At 36.1% G+C, this 16,820-nt stretch overlaps 1 protein-coding gene across 2 annotated transcripts in view; it reads right to left on the bottom strand.

Moving 5' to 3' along the window:
* Window positions 1–1,274: 1,274 nt before the first annotated feature.
* The window catches only part of neto1l (neuropilin (NRP) and tolloid (TLL)-like 1, like), a 99,012-nt gene continuing 83,466 nt past the window's right edge, over window positions 1,275–16,820 (bottom strand). The window contains exons 9-11 of one of the 2 annotated variants that reach the window (XM_058375788.1): window positions 12,445–12,913; window positions 10,907–10,981; window positions 1,275–2,042 (exon numbers count right to left, since the gene is read on the bottom strand). In XM_058375788.1, the coding sequence (XP_058231771.1) occupies window positions 10,921–10,981; window positions 12,445–12,913 (530 nt within the window). In that variant the 3' untranslated portion in view covers window positions 1,275–2,042; window positions 10,907–10,920. The remainder of the gene's footprint in view (window positions 2,043–10,906; window positions 10,982–12,444; window positions 12,914–16,820) is intronic. The other variant, XM_058375789.1, reaches the window with a different exon arrangement.

The following is a 16,820-nucleotide window of genomic DNA, read 5'->3' as shown; positions in this document are numbered from 1 at the left end:
TGCTACATTACTTCACAACTGAGTTTTAGGACTGATGGTATTCTTAATCTGTGACCTAGTCATCCAGTATCTATTCATTGACTGGGACTTCGAAAGCTTTTGAAAGTCACTCTGGATAAGGGTGTTGTAGCGCACTGAGCGGGGACAGAGAACAACACAGAGCCAGGGAACATGTTAACACCAGCTTTTAATTACTAAACAGAAAAATAGGGAAGAAAAGGAACTCAGGATAGCTAGAGAGCAAAAGGGAGGAAAGCAAAATAGCAAAAAGGGCCAACTAAGACGATTCTTCCCTGAAGGGGTCCGAGGCCAAGAAAGGCTGGAGGCAGCAACAGGGTCCTGGCGAAGGCTGAAGACAGCAGGTGCAGATCCAGCAGAGGTAGGGCTTTAGTCTGAGCAGCTTGTAAACAAAGCACATAGTTCTTGTTTAGTCCAGCAAGGGGCAGGCCTTACCTCGCGTGGCCGGCGGGGCCAGCCTTTTTGTTGTGTTGTTCTGCTGGAGGGTGAAGAGCTTAGCGGTGCGGCACAGTGTAAATGTAATGTACATAGGTGTGAGCATCTTTTTAGTGATTTGTTGGTTTTTAAATTGCTATTTATTTATAGAAAATACTTTTACAGGGTAAGGGCAATAACATTTTTTTTACTTTCAGTGGAAAGTAATATAGCATGAATATCCAGCCAGCCTCAAAACATAAGTAATATATAGAATAGAGCTGAGCATCTGAAAGGGCAAACAATTCCTAGGTTTATTTTTAATGGCACCTATTTGACCCTCTATCCCATTTTCCCTCAACATTACAGTGTGGGGTGGGGGGCGACAGCAAAAGCAAAGTCATATGAGTTTATGCCTGATGAATCCCTGTGTAAAATACACAGGAAATATTGTTTAATGTACTCTATATTTAAAGATAATACTAAAAAACAAATTTAATTTTACAGTAAAATCAGACCTTCGGTTCAGAGCAGAGCTGTTTTTTAAACTGTAAATAAACTACTTTCACTGTTAGTTGTTAAATACACAATAAACCTATTAAATAATACTGACAAAGATTTGGCAACTGCCTTTATTCTGTAAATATAACTATTTTTAGGAAACCTCATACACTAGCAGACTAACAGACATAAAGCTAAATATTATACACATCTCCTGACCAATTAGATTCAAGAATTCAACTGTACTATAATATGATATAATTAAATATAATAGAATAGAATAAGGAGAGAGAAGCAGTGATCTGACAGCATTGATAACGCTTTATTCAATACGAACTGTTCAAGATCTAATGTTTAAACAAGTCGAGACCCTTTAGCAAATGAACAGATTTCCCAGTGATGTTTAATGAAGAAAACAATCCAATGTGTGCTTTGTGGCCTCTGTTTTATTGGTAGAAATAAAGGTCATCAGATAGCCTTTTTTAAATCTATAGACATATGCATAGACAAGACTTGCTAATCTAATTTTTTTTTTTATAGATTGTTAATATTTTAGGGGCTTCACAATCTTCCTTCGGCTTTTGTTCATAAAGAGGTATTTAATGGTAGATGGACACTGGGCAGCTGTAATAAGACTCGATAACCTATCACAGGAAATTCTTTAATTTGGTGAAAAGGTCAAATTTTGCTTCAATGTTTAGCATGGTCTCTATTCAAAAGTCGTTTTAGCATTACAAGAGTTTCTTAAAGGTCAGTTGAAAGTTGAAAGAGAGAGAGAGAGAGAGAGAGAAAACAACGCATCAGATTTATATTCCACAAGGAAACAATTGAGAATAGAATGACAAATCCTAACCAAAACCCCAGCAATACACCCACATTTCAGTTTATCGTTTTTATGGTTGTAGAAATTCTGTCCTTAGTGTTCGGTCAGCATAGCAACAAAATCCACTGCACAAGCAATCCAAGAAATGTTTTAATCCGCCAGAGAAATCGCAGGTGTGACCGCTGTCAAGTTTCTCGCTGAAGGGAACAGCGTTGTAGTAGGGTGTTACAAGATTCCTCTTTCAAGTTGTCACACCTGGGAAGATGCAGGGATGTGATATATCTGTCTGGAGAAAAATAAGAGTACTATTAAGATGAAAAACAACTGTCGAAAAATTCTAGGTGTAAATACACACTAACTTACTGGGAAGAACTTGGACAGTGGCTCATACATGCAGTTATCCAATCAGCCAATCATATAGCAGCAACAGCATGCATAAAATCATGCAGATATAGGTCAAGAAAAAGTCAAAATGTGATCCCAATTATTGTTGGAGCCAGACAGTTTGCTTGAAGTATTTTCGTTTACAGTATATATAATAGTCTCAACAGATTACACAAAAAAAAAAATATCCAGTGAGCCACAGTTCTGCAGCAGAGATTTGAGCTGGTTGGAGCTGACAGGAAGGCTACGGTAACTCAAATAAAGTGCTGCAGGAATGAGTCCCGGAGTTCACATTGTTTGCACTTCCGGTTCCATCGTCCTGAAGTTAATGGCTTTTTTACAATTAAAGTCTATAACACAAGCTCAAGATATTTTCATCTTTTAATCTATGACATTCATTACATCAGTAATACCCTGCTTGTGATTGTTAAAGCTTTTGCATGTCTTGAAAAAGGCGATTACTTACAAGTGCCTAAATAGGACTAAAGAGGTTGTCGAGGAAATTAAACATCATCACACTGAATAGGAAAACTCATCTACTTCAGCCTTGTGTTTATATTCGCATTCTTGCAAACTATTTCTCAAACTTTTCGTTCATTCAGATTTGTCCTCAATAAGAGAACAGTGGACCCTTATCAGGAGACATGTTTTTTAAATAACGACGTCTTGGTGACGTTGAAGTCATGATACTGTGGTGTTCGTTTAGCTTTTTACTTCTGCCGATTGTATTTTGTGTTTATTTCTGAAAATTATCTTGATGAAGAGATAAGAATCATAAATGTCAGTTGGTCACAGAGCTTATTTTCTGCAACAATGGAAAATCATATTGGCTTTATGTCAAGGAAACCAGGGTAATGATCTCTTCCAGGTTGGCCTACAAAAATATATCGTTCCTGAAGCACTCTGGAACCACTCTGGAACCATGGTGAACAGAAAAGTATCTCAGAACACACAATACATCGAATCTTGAGGATGATGGGCTACAGAAACTGGACAAAAACTGGACACCATTCATTCCAGTCTTCACCTGCCACACGATTGGCTGATTCTATACCTGCATGAATAGGCAGATGCACAGGTATTAAAGTGTATGGTGAATGTAGGTCAGATTACTTTCTTGTCAGCTAGCATTATTTTATGAATGTCCTAAAAAAGAAAAGTCCATCCGAACACTTTGTTCGGTTGAAGCCAGCCTTCTGTTAGCCCTGTTTCATAGAAAATATTTATTATTAATATATTACCTCTTGATTCTGGAATAGTGTTCCAGCCTACAACATTAGCTCAGTAAGAGGTTTGAATCCAGATGACAGAAATCAAAACATGTCCTGGTTTATTTTGCAGTTTCTGGTAGATTTATAGTCAGTTCATTAATAGGGTGGCAGAGAAGTGCAAAACAAAATAACAAAACTGAAAACAAAATAACAAAACTGAAAACAAAATAAGAAAATTAAAAGAAAAACAAAAACAAAAACAAAACTGAAAACAAAATAACAAAAATGAAAACAAAATAACAAAACTGAAAACAAAATCAGAAAATTAAAAGAAAAACAAAAACAAAACTGAAAACAAAATAACAAATCAGAAAACAAAATAACTAATTCAAAAACACAACGACAATTAAGACAAACCGGAAAAGGTAGGTATAGTTTGTGAATGGAATTCTTACCGCTGATTTGAAGAGACATCTGTCACTCAAGATATACAAGAAGTCCAGCAGGCTGCGGCAGTAGAAAGTGGATTGGTGTGTGTATGAACGCAGCTCTGCTCTTATAACGCTCCTTACATCGTTTAATCTGGAATAGTTTTGTCTTCGAAACATACGTGGGGTTCTTTAGGTGTGTTTTTAGACATAGCAAACTAATCTTTATGCCATGATACACTATCAGCATATCCAAAATAATGGCATATGAACACCCTTCCTTGAAGTAGTGTTGAATAAATTCCAATTTTCTTATAAATATAAATATATGTTTGTTATTTTCTTTGAAAGATTTAAAGTTGCACTATGGGGAAAAAATGGTTTAAAGTGAACGCAATACACAATTTTCTACTTCTTGTATATCTTGACTGACAGATGTCTCGTCCAATCAGCGGTAAGAATAACATTTGCAAACTATGCCTACCTTTTCAGGTTTGTCTGAATTGTTGTTGTGTTTTTGGATTTGTAATTTTGTTTTCGGATTTGTTATTTTGTTTTGCACTTCGTACATTAATGATTGTATGGTAAAGTGCCTTACTACATATTTTTCTCGTCTTATTATTTGTAGAAGTCTTTTTTATCAGGCAGATTTAGATTTTTAGCATTATTTATTGATTGGGCCTCCTTCTAAACACTGCGAAATGAACATGATGCAAACTAATTCACAAGCAATCCAAGAGAAAGATGTCATGGTGTCTTTGTAATGGAGAAAATTGTCATGTCTAAGATAAACTAGTAAGTGACTTTTTTGTTCTTAGTGTAGTTTTGAAATGACATTTTTTGTTTAATACATTTCTGAAATAATTGAAACTCAAATGATAGAAATGCTTAAATAAGGAGTTTTGCTTTTATCACTACTACAAACAATTATTTTAACTAAAAGGTTCAATGTAGAACCGTTCCTTTTCAGATTGTAAAGGCTTGATGGTTTTTCCTTTAATTTCTCTTTTTGGAATAACAGCATTAACAACTACTACTCATTTTTTTGTTTTACCAGATGCTCTTAATGTACAAAAATATTTCTCTGTTGCAGATACTTTGGGGCAGATGGAACAAGAAACACAAAATACAGATTTTCAAGATTTATTCATTTTTTTTAACCATACAGATACTGGTAATAAATTTTTTAGACAACTCAGCTACAAAGGTTTGTACCTAAATGTTAATGTAGCAGGTTATTTTCATCAAAGCTTCTGTATATTAAAGATTTATCCTGGTCTAATGAAATGAAGCCTCAATCAATTAGGTTTAACAAGAGATTTATTTACACTATTTTTCCAAAAGTTTTGGGATGTTTTTTGCCTTTACATGCATGTGAATTTAATCTGGTGCTGGCCTTCCCTTTGTAGCTGTAACGGCTTTTAATCTTCTGGGAAAGCTTTCCACAAGATCTAGGAGTGTGTGGATTTTTTGACCATTCCTCTAGAAGCACATTTCTAAGGTCAGGCACTGATGTTGGGCGAGAAGGCCTCCGTCTAATTTATCCCAAAGGTGTTCTATCAGGTTGAGGTCAGGACTCTGTGCAGGCTACTAAAGTTCCTCCACACCAAACTCACTCATCCATGTCTTTATGAACCTTGCTTTGTGCACTGGTGTGCAGTTATGTTGACACAGGAAGGGGCCATCCCCAAACTGTTCCCACAAAGTTAAGAGCATTAAGTATGTAGTATTAAGAGTTTCTTTCACTGGAACTAAGGGGCCGAGCCCAACCCCTGAAAAGCAACATCTGAATTCAATGATTTGGAGGGGTGTCCCAAAACTGTTGGCAATATAGTGTATATTCGTTGGATCATTGTTATACAATTTCCTTTCTGCCCAAAATGTACACAGTTTCCTCTTGTATCCACATTTTTAAATGTCTGATCTTTGTCTTTTTAGATTTGCACTTCAAGGATAAAGTAATGAAATATTAGCAAGTGAATGGTATGCATCTAGTCATTAGATTAGCATAGTGCAAGCCACATGTCAAAAACTCCACACACTTGCCTCAGATGCTTTGTTGAGTGGCTCAGTATTTTAAAAAGACTTGCTGTGGTTTCTGACAAGCCAAATGACCTAGTATTATATATATATATATATATATATATATATATATATATATATATATATATATATATATATATAAACAATATATATATATATAAATTAATATATAAACAAAAGAATATAGCAGAGCTAAAAACAGAAAGGCATACATGCAACTGCAACATCTTGAAGCTGAATAAAGTTCTTTCATTCTAAGCTTTAATTAAAGGCTATTTTATGTATAAAATTCTACCTGAAGCCTTTTTGTTGACATTTCATGAAAAGGAACGACGAAGTCTACACAATAAAGGCCTTGGAGCCGGATCATGCTCAGTAGATTTGGGCGCTCAAGCAACAATATAAAGAAATCCTTGGTCATGTTGTGAGCATGTACTCACTATAGTGCATCATAAAAGTGTGAATTATACTTGTTTTGATATATTATTTTTTTCCCCAACAAAGTGTTATTAAAAAAAAAACCGAGCTTCCTCATTTTTTGCCATCATTTCATTCCCTCACTTTCACAGCCACCTTGAACAATTCCTCATCTAACCACCAGAAGGCACTTTCACACATTTTTTCTTTTTCAGCTTTTTCCTCCCTGTCTCCATCTCTTGGCTCAACCTAAACTGTCAATCATCACTTCAACCACTCCCCTTTATTTATCATCAAAGAGCTCCTATAAATCTTGTATAATATAAGAAAAAATATTGGGGGAAGATATGAAGCTGAAGTGGTTACTGAAGGAGCAGTGTAATAAATATAAATTGTCTGTTTAAAATGAGTGTGTGCTGATTATGCCATGTAGCTTGCATGATGCTAATTTTCAGACTTTAACCTCTTCTTACTTGTTCTTGTAGAAATCTGAAGAAAAAATTATTTAGCCCACTAAATGTCTAAGCTCATCAGATGCATTTGCGGTGAAGTCTCTCTTTAAAATTTACAAGCAGGTGTTAGTATAGAATTTAGTATCAACTATTATATATAAAAATATCTAACAATATAATTTGTAAAAGCATGCAAGAGAAACGAGAAATGTTATTTTACCCAGAAGTTAGCTATTACTGTGAGTTATGAATGCAAATGGAGATACAGCTTGTTGGGTTATAGATAAGAAAAAATTGTCATTTCAATAAAGATATACTTAATCTTAAGACCAGTAACATTATTAAAGTTCTTTTAAAGACTACAAACTGTGTTCTTTAGAAAATATCAAGAAGAGAAACGACAGCATCTTCCTATAATACAAGGATTATACATAAAACCCAGGAGTTTATTGCTAGCTCCAAGCACTGGCACAGTGTCTGCGGACAACATTAGATGATTAGGGTAAGTACGATTAATTTTGTTTCTCTAAGGTAAAAAACATTGATTTTGTCGCAAAATAATCATAATCATGCGTATAATTCAATATTCTGTATGAACTCGGTTAGTTAAAGAGATTAAGAAAAAATCTAATAATACAACTTAATGAAGTCCTTCATGCTTCATCAAGAGACAGTTGCTTCTGTGTTTTAACGAACTTACTGAAGTATTACTCCACTCATGTTTTACAGAAAGAGTGATCCAAGATCACGCAAACTTATCGACTTGTTATGTCTTGTTTTCTTTGCTTCTTTTCTTTGTTTAGTCTGTAAATGTGCATACGTCTCAAAATCGTGTACCTCCCTCTGATAACTGAGAGTGTCCTGCAACAAAATGTACACACTCTCACACATATTATAGTACAGAATTCATAGCATTATGCATAAGACATAAAATAATAGTGTACTAGCACAAACACAAGATGGGAAATGATGATGCCATTATTAAAAAAAAGAAGAAGAAGTAATAATTTCAACGAATATAAAATTATAGTGAAGTATGCCATAACACAGTTTTTTTTAACACACGCACACACAACCCACATCACCAAAGGCGCATGCTTGTAGCGGATTAAAATTATCAATGGTTCTTTTCCTGAAGTAGTTTTTCTGTGGAATTTTTTTTTAAAGATAAAATCTACAGTATAGAGATATACCTGGATCTCCCAAAAAAATTTGAATCACTTTGAAACAGAAATAAATGTTTGAAACTTTGAAAAAGAAATAAATCTTTTTCAGAAAAGGCAACGTCTTCAACGAAATGAAAAATGTGGTGTTTGAATGGTCAACTTTGCTTATATTATCAGTTATTGTAACTACAGAGGTGAAAATCTAATTAGATGTGTTTTCGTACATCATTTCTCAGTTTTAAACGCAGACCTTGTCTAATAGTTTGGTAAAAATATTGATTATGCACAAATGTGGTTTGTCCTGGAATGGGTTGAACGGAATATGAAAACCATGTATCTAAGTATTAGTACAAAAAAAACCCCTCACAAACACTTGACTACAATGCTGAGCTCTCTTTAGCTACTCGTTAGACTTCGCCAGCTAATTTTTCTCCCTGCAAGCCCAGAGCGGCGATTCGCTCAATGTGAAATAAGATTAGATAAGACTATGTAAACTGTTCATTCAGAATCTGCAATCAGAATAAACTGATTCTGCATATCTGCATGTAAACACAAGCGTCAAGTCCTGCTTAATTATACATCAATTTGGACATATAAATAAATCAATAAATAAAATAAAAAACACACACATGCAATGCACATTAACAAATTAGATTAATTTCAAAGATTTTTCTGGGTTGTGATAGGAAAAAATGTTTAAAAATAACCCTGTGCTATAACATGCGCACGTACATATACATAGATCACGAACTTATATAATAACACACAGTTATCCACCTCAGTGAACATTCAAGAAATATCTGACCGATAGATTCAGCCACATTCGTTTGTGGAGCACTGATGATGAATGAGTGAGTGTTGATAAGCATAATATCACAGACAAAATAAGGTATTAATAAGAAGCACTTCTACTGTGTTGCGTTCGGAAATCGGCTGCTTGGGTAGGTTGCATTTTAGACTGCGGACATTTTACTTTTGAACCACGTCATAAAATCTGAGATAAAATTTGCCTATCATGCTCCAGTTCGCAAATTCAGTGCATGCAGCACAGGCTTCCCAGAAAAAAGGGGTGGGGCATGTAAGGTCTGGTGCTACTAGAATTTCCAAATTAATATTAAATTTTCTGTTACTTTCAGATACATTGTGCTTTTTTTCTAATAGAAACATCAGTTGAGGTTTGAGTGGCTTAATACAAAATCAGCACAATAGTTGTATATGTACTGTATATGAAAATACATGTTTTATAATTTCTCTTTTTGGATGATTTGTTCTTTACTGCAGTATTGCTGAAATTCACTACTTTGGAATACTTTTGCTCATGTAAATTTACACATTTCTTACACTTTCTATACTTCTTATATAACATATTATATAATAATCTTGACATCTTAAACTTTTTTCATTTCATTTCATTGTCTGTACCGCTTATCCGATCTATCCTCGGGTCACGAGGAGCCTGTGCCTATCTCAGGCGTCATCGGGCATCAAGGCAGGATACACCCTGAACCCATCGCAGGGCACACACACACACACACACACTCATTCACTCACTACAGGCAATTTAGAGACTCCAATCAGCCTAGAAGCTTGTCTTTGGACTGTGGGAGGAAACCCACTAAACCTCCACACACATTGAGCGGGAGCAAGACTCAAACCCAGGATGCTGGAGGTGTGAAGTGACCGTGCTGTCCACTAAGTCGCCATATCTTAAACTTCTTTATTTTTAAATTTCACCAGCAATCTTTTACAGTTAGTGAGTTAGCTAGTCTAGATTTCTAAATTAACTTGTTACATTAGGTACCTATGTAAGAAGTTACAGTGGAACCACGGCATATGGATTTAATTCGTTTTGGAGGCGAGTTCTTAAGGTGAAAATTTGTATTGTGAAACAAATTTTCCATATGAAATAGAGTAAATGCAGATAATCCGTTCCAGCCTCCCAAAAATATTCCCAATACGAAGCGTATGTAAACTGTATGGCTGCTTACAAAGAACTGACCCAAGCCAAGCATTCCATGTCAAGGGTCCTCACAGGAAGTCGTGCCACCAAGCTTGGGCTAAAAATAAAACAGATCACCCACACCACCAATCTGTCAACAAAAAAACACCCGAAAAATCACGTAGCTTTTGAACGCATACCGAAGGCAACGCTGGTATCGTGGGTTGACTCTTTCCAAACAGCTTTCACTGACTGAAATTTTTTTTTAAAAATTTGTAAATTCACTTTGGTTGTCTTCGCTTGGCTTTCCCCTGAACACAAACAAAATTTGTAAGCGCAGCTTAGACTATACTGGAAATGCTTCGTATGCCGATGCAAATTTCTCGCAAAATTTAAATTCTTAAGACGTAAGGGAGGGCATTTGTATACTGATGTTCCACTGTACCTTTTAAATTAGATTCCAGTCCAGTTTTGTTTTTGTTGTTTCAGATTTATTCCAAAAGGGGTATTGACTAGCATGACAAGCTTTTAGGTTTGTCCGAATTAGCAGAAATATTTTCTTTATGATGAATTTATGGTATGAGTCACACATGTTTGGCTTAAGGATTTTTAGTCAGGTCTGCTCTTTAAATATACAGTAGATACCTTTTATTTTCGCTTGTGTACATTCTTGCCGCCATAGTCCTATATTTAATTCAGAAGGTTTTTGAGACAGTACCTATATGTCTACTCTGTTTTGCAATTATTTTAGCCTAAAAAAATGACATTTTGCAGCATTCCTCTTGTGATGTATTGCTTAAGGACTTTTTAAGGCCCAAAATTTTTACCAGCGGGAAGAAAGTGCTTGAGCTTTTGAATCTGTGGCTGAATCTCAGTTCATACAGCACTGAAACAGAAACATTTCCAGTCCATGCATACAAGCAAATCATCATATACAAGTGTAAACGTAAATAAACCATGAAAATGGGAGAAAACAACACAAATCACAGAAATTCACCAGCAAGCAATATGATGCAACATCCAAGTGGTAAAAAACAAAAGCACTGACTCACAATGACTGCTTAATATATAAAAGAAATGATCCATACCATGCTTTTTAGGTGCTCTTACCTCCTGATCGTCTCCTACACCCTAGTCGTGTTGTACTCTGATTCGTGTTTGCTTAGAGACCCAATGAGGCAGAACCTGCAATATCATCGCTGTCATATTTAATCTCTTAATTCTCTTTAGCACAGGGAGAAATGTTATCTATAACTCAATGCTAATGTTTCAGGACAATATCTTTTGTATGTACGTGTTTTAATTGTGCATTTAAATAATCCTGTATAATTTAACAGTTAGTTAGTGGAATACATTTACACAATTAAACATCAGTAAGCAGTTAAATTGATCACAGGTTCCTTCTTTTTATTAAACTGACTATATCTGTATTTTTTTCTTTGCATGTGCATGATTTTATGAGAACAGAATTTTTCTGCCTTTATGAGGTGCACAAACTCAGCATCCACTTTATTAGGAATACCTGTACACGTGCACATTCATGTAATTACCTAATTGGCCATGTGGCAGCAGCATAATGCATGAATTTATGCAGATACAGGTTAAGAACTTCAGTGAATGTTCATATCAACTATCAGAATGGGGAAAAAGTGTGATCTCTGGGACATGAAACAGTTGTTAGTATCATGCTTGTTTACTTTACTTTTCTGGCACACACCCTTATCCAGAGCGACCTACAATTTATCTAATTTTTTATACAGCTAAGCAATTGAGGGTTAAAGGCCATGCTCAAGGGCCCAGTAGTGCAGCTTGGTGGACTTTGGATTCAAATTTACAACCTTCCCATCAGTAGTCCAGCACTTTAACCACTAAGGTACCACATCTATTGTTGTGTATTCTAAGATGCTTTTCTACTCAGCACAGTTGTAAAGAGTGATTATATGAGTTATTATTCCCAGTTATCTGGCAATTTTCATCTGATTTCTCTTCTCAACGAGGCGTATCAACTCACAGAACTGTCACTCATGCAATCTTTTTTGCTTATCAGACCAATCTATGTAAACTCTAGAGACTGTTGTGTGTGAAAATCCCAATTAACAACCCAACAGGGTACCAATATCCATTCCAAGTTTAAAGTCACATGGATCACACTTCTTCCCCATTTTAACATTAACCGAAGCTCTTGACCTCTAGCCACATAAATTCATGCACTGAACTGATGCCACGTGATTGGTTGATTGGATAATTGCATGAATGTGCAGGTATACAGGTATTCCTAATGAAGTGGTCATTGGGTGTATGTTCTGATTTATCTAATTATAATGTGATGTGCAACTACAGAAAATTTGGTAATCTAAAAAAAAATGATCAGAAACAAACATGTAAAAAGGAGTAGAAAGGGGACCTAAAAAGTATAAAGAAAAAAAAAGGTGAAAGAAGGACATAGGAAATACTGCCAAAGACATAAAGGCAAAGGAAGAACCAAGGGTAAAAAGTGGGAGCTTAAAAGAAAACAACAGTACAAAAGTAACTGATGCAAAAAGAGACTTCAAATGAAAGTCAGGAGAAGCAATTAGTTCCCTTCAGCCTTCCTTTCTGAAAAAGTGATGTATGCTGGATAAATTGGTCAGAAATCGATGGATACTGACCGCTGCACAGCTTTGTCGTGTCTGGCCAGTCGGTGGCTGGTGGTTGGCACTTCCTCGTCAAGCTCATCCTCTATCTCCGCTTCTTCTTGCGAGTAGCTGTGCTTCATGACCACGATGCTGCGCCGGTTATCGTGATGATGATGATGATGATAATGGTGGTGGTGATGATGCGGATCCATCACGGCCGCCGTTTTGGCGCGGCCACAGTGGTGCTCATGAACGCAGTTCTTCTGGAAGGTCGTCTCCACATCGTCTGTAAGTTCGGCAATGTCACCCAGGTCGTAGCGCCGAGGCATTTCCTGGAACACTTCCTGAAAGTCGTCACGCTGCACCACGTACTTCTTCCTCGGCTGCTTGATCTGCACCGTGACTGAGACGACGAGGAGGACGAGGACGATGCAGCACGTCACACCAATGATGCTGCCGTTTGTGTTGTTCAGGTTGTCCAGGATGTTTGCTTTCCTTTTCTCTGATGAAACACAATCATGAATAAACTTATAATGTAATAATTAACAGCAGAGTTCAGTGAAAGTGGACAAAATTTCCTATGTACATTTTTAATTGAATCTAAAAACAAACTATTGACTTTAGAATTGAAATATATATTTTTAATCATGTCCCCATTCTAATATGTTGTTTCAGTACTCACAGCTCACTTGTAAGACAAACCCTATGAATGTGCACTATTATTTAATAAAGAAAAATGAATAATTATGAAATGAATAATGTTAATGATGTTTTCTTTTAGGCTGCATTTATTTAACTCTAACAGGCAGTAAATATTTTGCCACGTTATTTAAGAGAATAGAAAAGACTCATGAGGTAATGACTTTATGACTAGAACCAAAAACATAATTTATTAATTCTTGTGACTGCAAAATCATAAAATCCCAGGATTTCTAAAAGAACACAACAGAATCGATCCTGTTTTGTGAAAGTAAATGTATGTAATTCCAAAAAAAAAAAAAAAGAAAAAGAAAAGGTACAATGTGTACAATCCTTAAATATTTTTTTTTATTTTAATCATTGGCAAATTGCTGAAAGATGATTAATGTATTTGGAAAATAAACAACTTTGAGGTGGAATAAATAACTCTCGCTTTGGATTGGGTTGCATCACAGCACCATATCACTGATTATTTCCCTTTAACTGCATGCCATTAAATTTCATACACAGATTTTTTTTTTTAATAATATAAAGTAATAATTTGAAAATTTATGCAAAATATTAAGTATATGCTCCAATTACAAATACTTTAGGAAGTAGAAGCCTTAATTATCATAAATAAATAAATAAATAAATAAAACCCTTATTAATAGTATAATCTGGAGTGTTCAGTATTTACTCAGTATGTACATTTTCACCAGATGAGAGAAGTCAAACCTCTGACACAAACACTATCTAATTTCTCTGCTAAGTTAAAATGCATTACAATAATGCTGAACACACCTCTATTCTCTATACACACTCGACCATACTTTCCCCTTCCGTCTCAGACCTGGTATAAATCACCGTTATTTTTATATGTGACCTGAATACAGCCATATACAGTTATAATGAGTAGCTGGAGGTGAGCATTTTCTCCATGGTACTTTTATAGCAGGAGGGTGCTCCAGAGAAGCCATTTATAACTGGTATAATAAATGTGTAAGATGTGGCTGCAGGTTTGGGAGCGAGAGGAAGGACACAAATTGGCATGCTTGACGTGTTTATTAGTGCTGTTGAGATAGAAAGAGTTGCTACAGCAGGCAGGGGTCAAAAGGGAAGCTTAGGACAGGAATCTAGCTGCAGCCCCTGACTCGTCTTTGGTGAAAGTCAGATGAATCTTTGTGCGCCAAATTGTACCTCAAATATCATCTCGAGTTTGTTTTTCAACTCTATATAAATGCTCTCGATTTATACATATGCACTCAGACAAATCCAGGCGGATTTAGCAGACAAGTCATTCCAAGTTTTCTTTAGATTAACAAAAAAAAAAAAAAAGATCACAAAATTTCCAATTTCATTTATTTTGTTTAAACACAAAACGTATAATGAAAATTTCCTAGCCAGAGAAAGGCCTACATATTTGAAGCTAATTAATGTCTGTTTATTTTAAGAATATTATACTGATGCATTGACAATGATTTGACCAGCAGATGTCAGCAACATGCAACATTTCCAACATTTATTTGTTTGCCCACTGCTTAGTAACTGTTGCTACCCAGCATCGCCATATAGTTTCAATATTTTCAGCAGTTAGCTGGAATAGCGATTGTTCCGTAGTGTAAGGTTTTTTCTGTTTGGAGAGATAAATCACCCCACTGGATGCTTCCTCAGGATCCTGGGAGATTTGCCAAAAGAGACACAGAGGCAAGATCTCTCAATGTTTATTCAGTAGTATGAGCATATATACAGAACTTGGCATGTAAGTGGATATGCCAGAGACTGTGATTATGACTAATCTAACGGTCAGCACGAGCCTAAGGAAGAAACCTGGTAGAAAGAGAAGAAGAGGATGTGTTGTTGAGGGTTTGTTTGAGAAGAAACATCTGGTTCAAACTGGTTTTAGATCATAAAGAGGGTGACATAAAAGGTAGATAACGTGTTAATTCATCTATCCAACAGGTATTAGCATAAGGCCAGTATTATGTTCTGTTAAGACTTACTAGCAGCAAGTCTGTAAACACTGACTGAAGTGATTCTAGGCTTTACTGTTTCAGGAAATCAGCAAGATAGACCAGAGCTAATCCATTCAGAGCTGATGTCAGGAGCAAGACTTTGTATTCAATGTATACCTTAATAGGCAGTTTGAATAAGAATTTGGGGCACAAGGGAGGGAACATCCTGGACAGTGTACCATGCCATCACAGGACACAATCGAACACACACACACAATTTAGAAATTCCAATCATCGGAATCTAGTCGGAAGAAATTGTGTAGCAAGTGCAGAACATGAAAACTCCACACATGCAAGGTGGAGACTGACACTGAAAGCCTTACCACAGAGATGAGAGACATATGTGATTTATCTTGCTTAGTGTATCTAGCGACTAAGTTTATACATTTAGAATAATAGTAGGAACAAGAAAAAAAAAAAACCTTCATTAAGAATATCATTTCCCTACCATTCAAAACAACTAAAATTAAATGCTCTTTCCCTGAAAGATAAACACTGCATTGTGAACACTGAGCTGTCAATAAATTTTGAGTACTACAAAAATAGACTGTGGAGTCTCATAAACTGGCCAAGGATAATCCCCAATAAATGCACCATTAGCTTGGCAACAAGAAACAGAATCTTTCCTGGCTAAAATCTCATTCGCTACGCAGAGATCATAGACTAATATCAGAAAGATGTGTATCAGACTCTTGAAGTCTGCCTTTTGAGATTAGAGGGAAACAGGAAGCATGACCATATATGGAAAGTGGTGCACAAGAAACAAGTGCAGTCAAGCAGCAGAATGAATGGGGGTTAATGGGAGCAAGAAACAATGGCTGTGGAAGGAAATGGAAGACAAAATGACAGATGGCATCACTGTATGACTGGTACATTAGAGTGACAGCTACAAATGCATGGATCCCTCATGACACATGCATACCAATCTGAAGAAAATGCATGAAATGAATACATGTTTAGGTTAATGTTATTCCTGCAGCTTAATTACTGCTGTGATTTTCACAAAAGAGCTTGTGTAGCTTGTATAGCAGCTCTCCATATGCGAGATATCTTTTCACTTGTTCTTTTACTTTTTCTGAACTATCTCAGAATTGCTCCATTAGTCTCACGTATCAGACCCACCAACGTATCAGTGGGTGTGCCTGTGTCCATGATGGAGCAGTAGATATATCCAAATGAACAGAACACTTGGACTGAAAGACCAGAGGTCTCATTTATCCACTGTGCTGATGCATTGTTTTATGTATAAACCATATATTAGCATGTTTCTATGCACAAAATGTGTGATGTGATTCTTGTGTGTGTGGATGTACAGTAAAGCCGGTTGTGAGGAGTCCTTATCACCCTTATTGTCAATCATGCTGGTCTTATTGACTGTAAATGGTTACTTCAGTGCAAACAGATGACACATGATAATCATCCATCTATCCAGTTTTTGTACTGCTTATCCTCCACACACTCTCGCACAGAGCCTGAAGCTAATCCCAGGGGGCTCAGGGGTACAAAGCACCCTGGATGGGATGCCAATCCATCAAAGGGCACAATCTCACACACACATACACACTACAGGCAATTTAGAGATGCCAACAGACCCACCATGCATGCGTAATACAACAGACTTCACACATCCAGGCAAGTGACAGTATTTGAACCCCAAACCCTAAAGATGTAAGGCAAACATGCTAACCACTGTGTCCCCTGACACATGATTATATA

Source organism: Hemibagrus wyckioides, linkage group LG23, assembly GCF_019097595.1.
Source record: "Hemibagrus wyckioides isolate EC202008001 linkage group LG23, SWU_Hwy_1.0, whole genome shotgun sequence".
Taxonomy (NCBI): domain Eukaryota; kingdom Metazoa; phylum Chordata; class Actinopteri; order Siluriformes; family Bagridae; genus Hemibagrus; species Hemibagrus wyckioides.
Note: the sequence above shows the minus strand (reverse complement) of the source record. Positions and strands in the feature narration are given on the sequence as shown.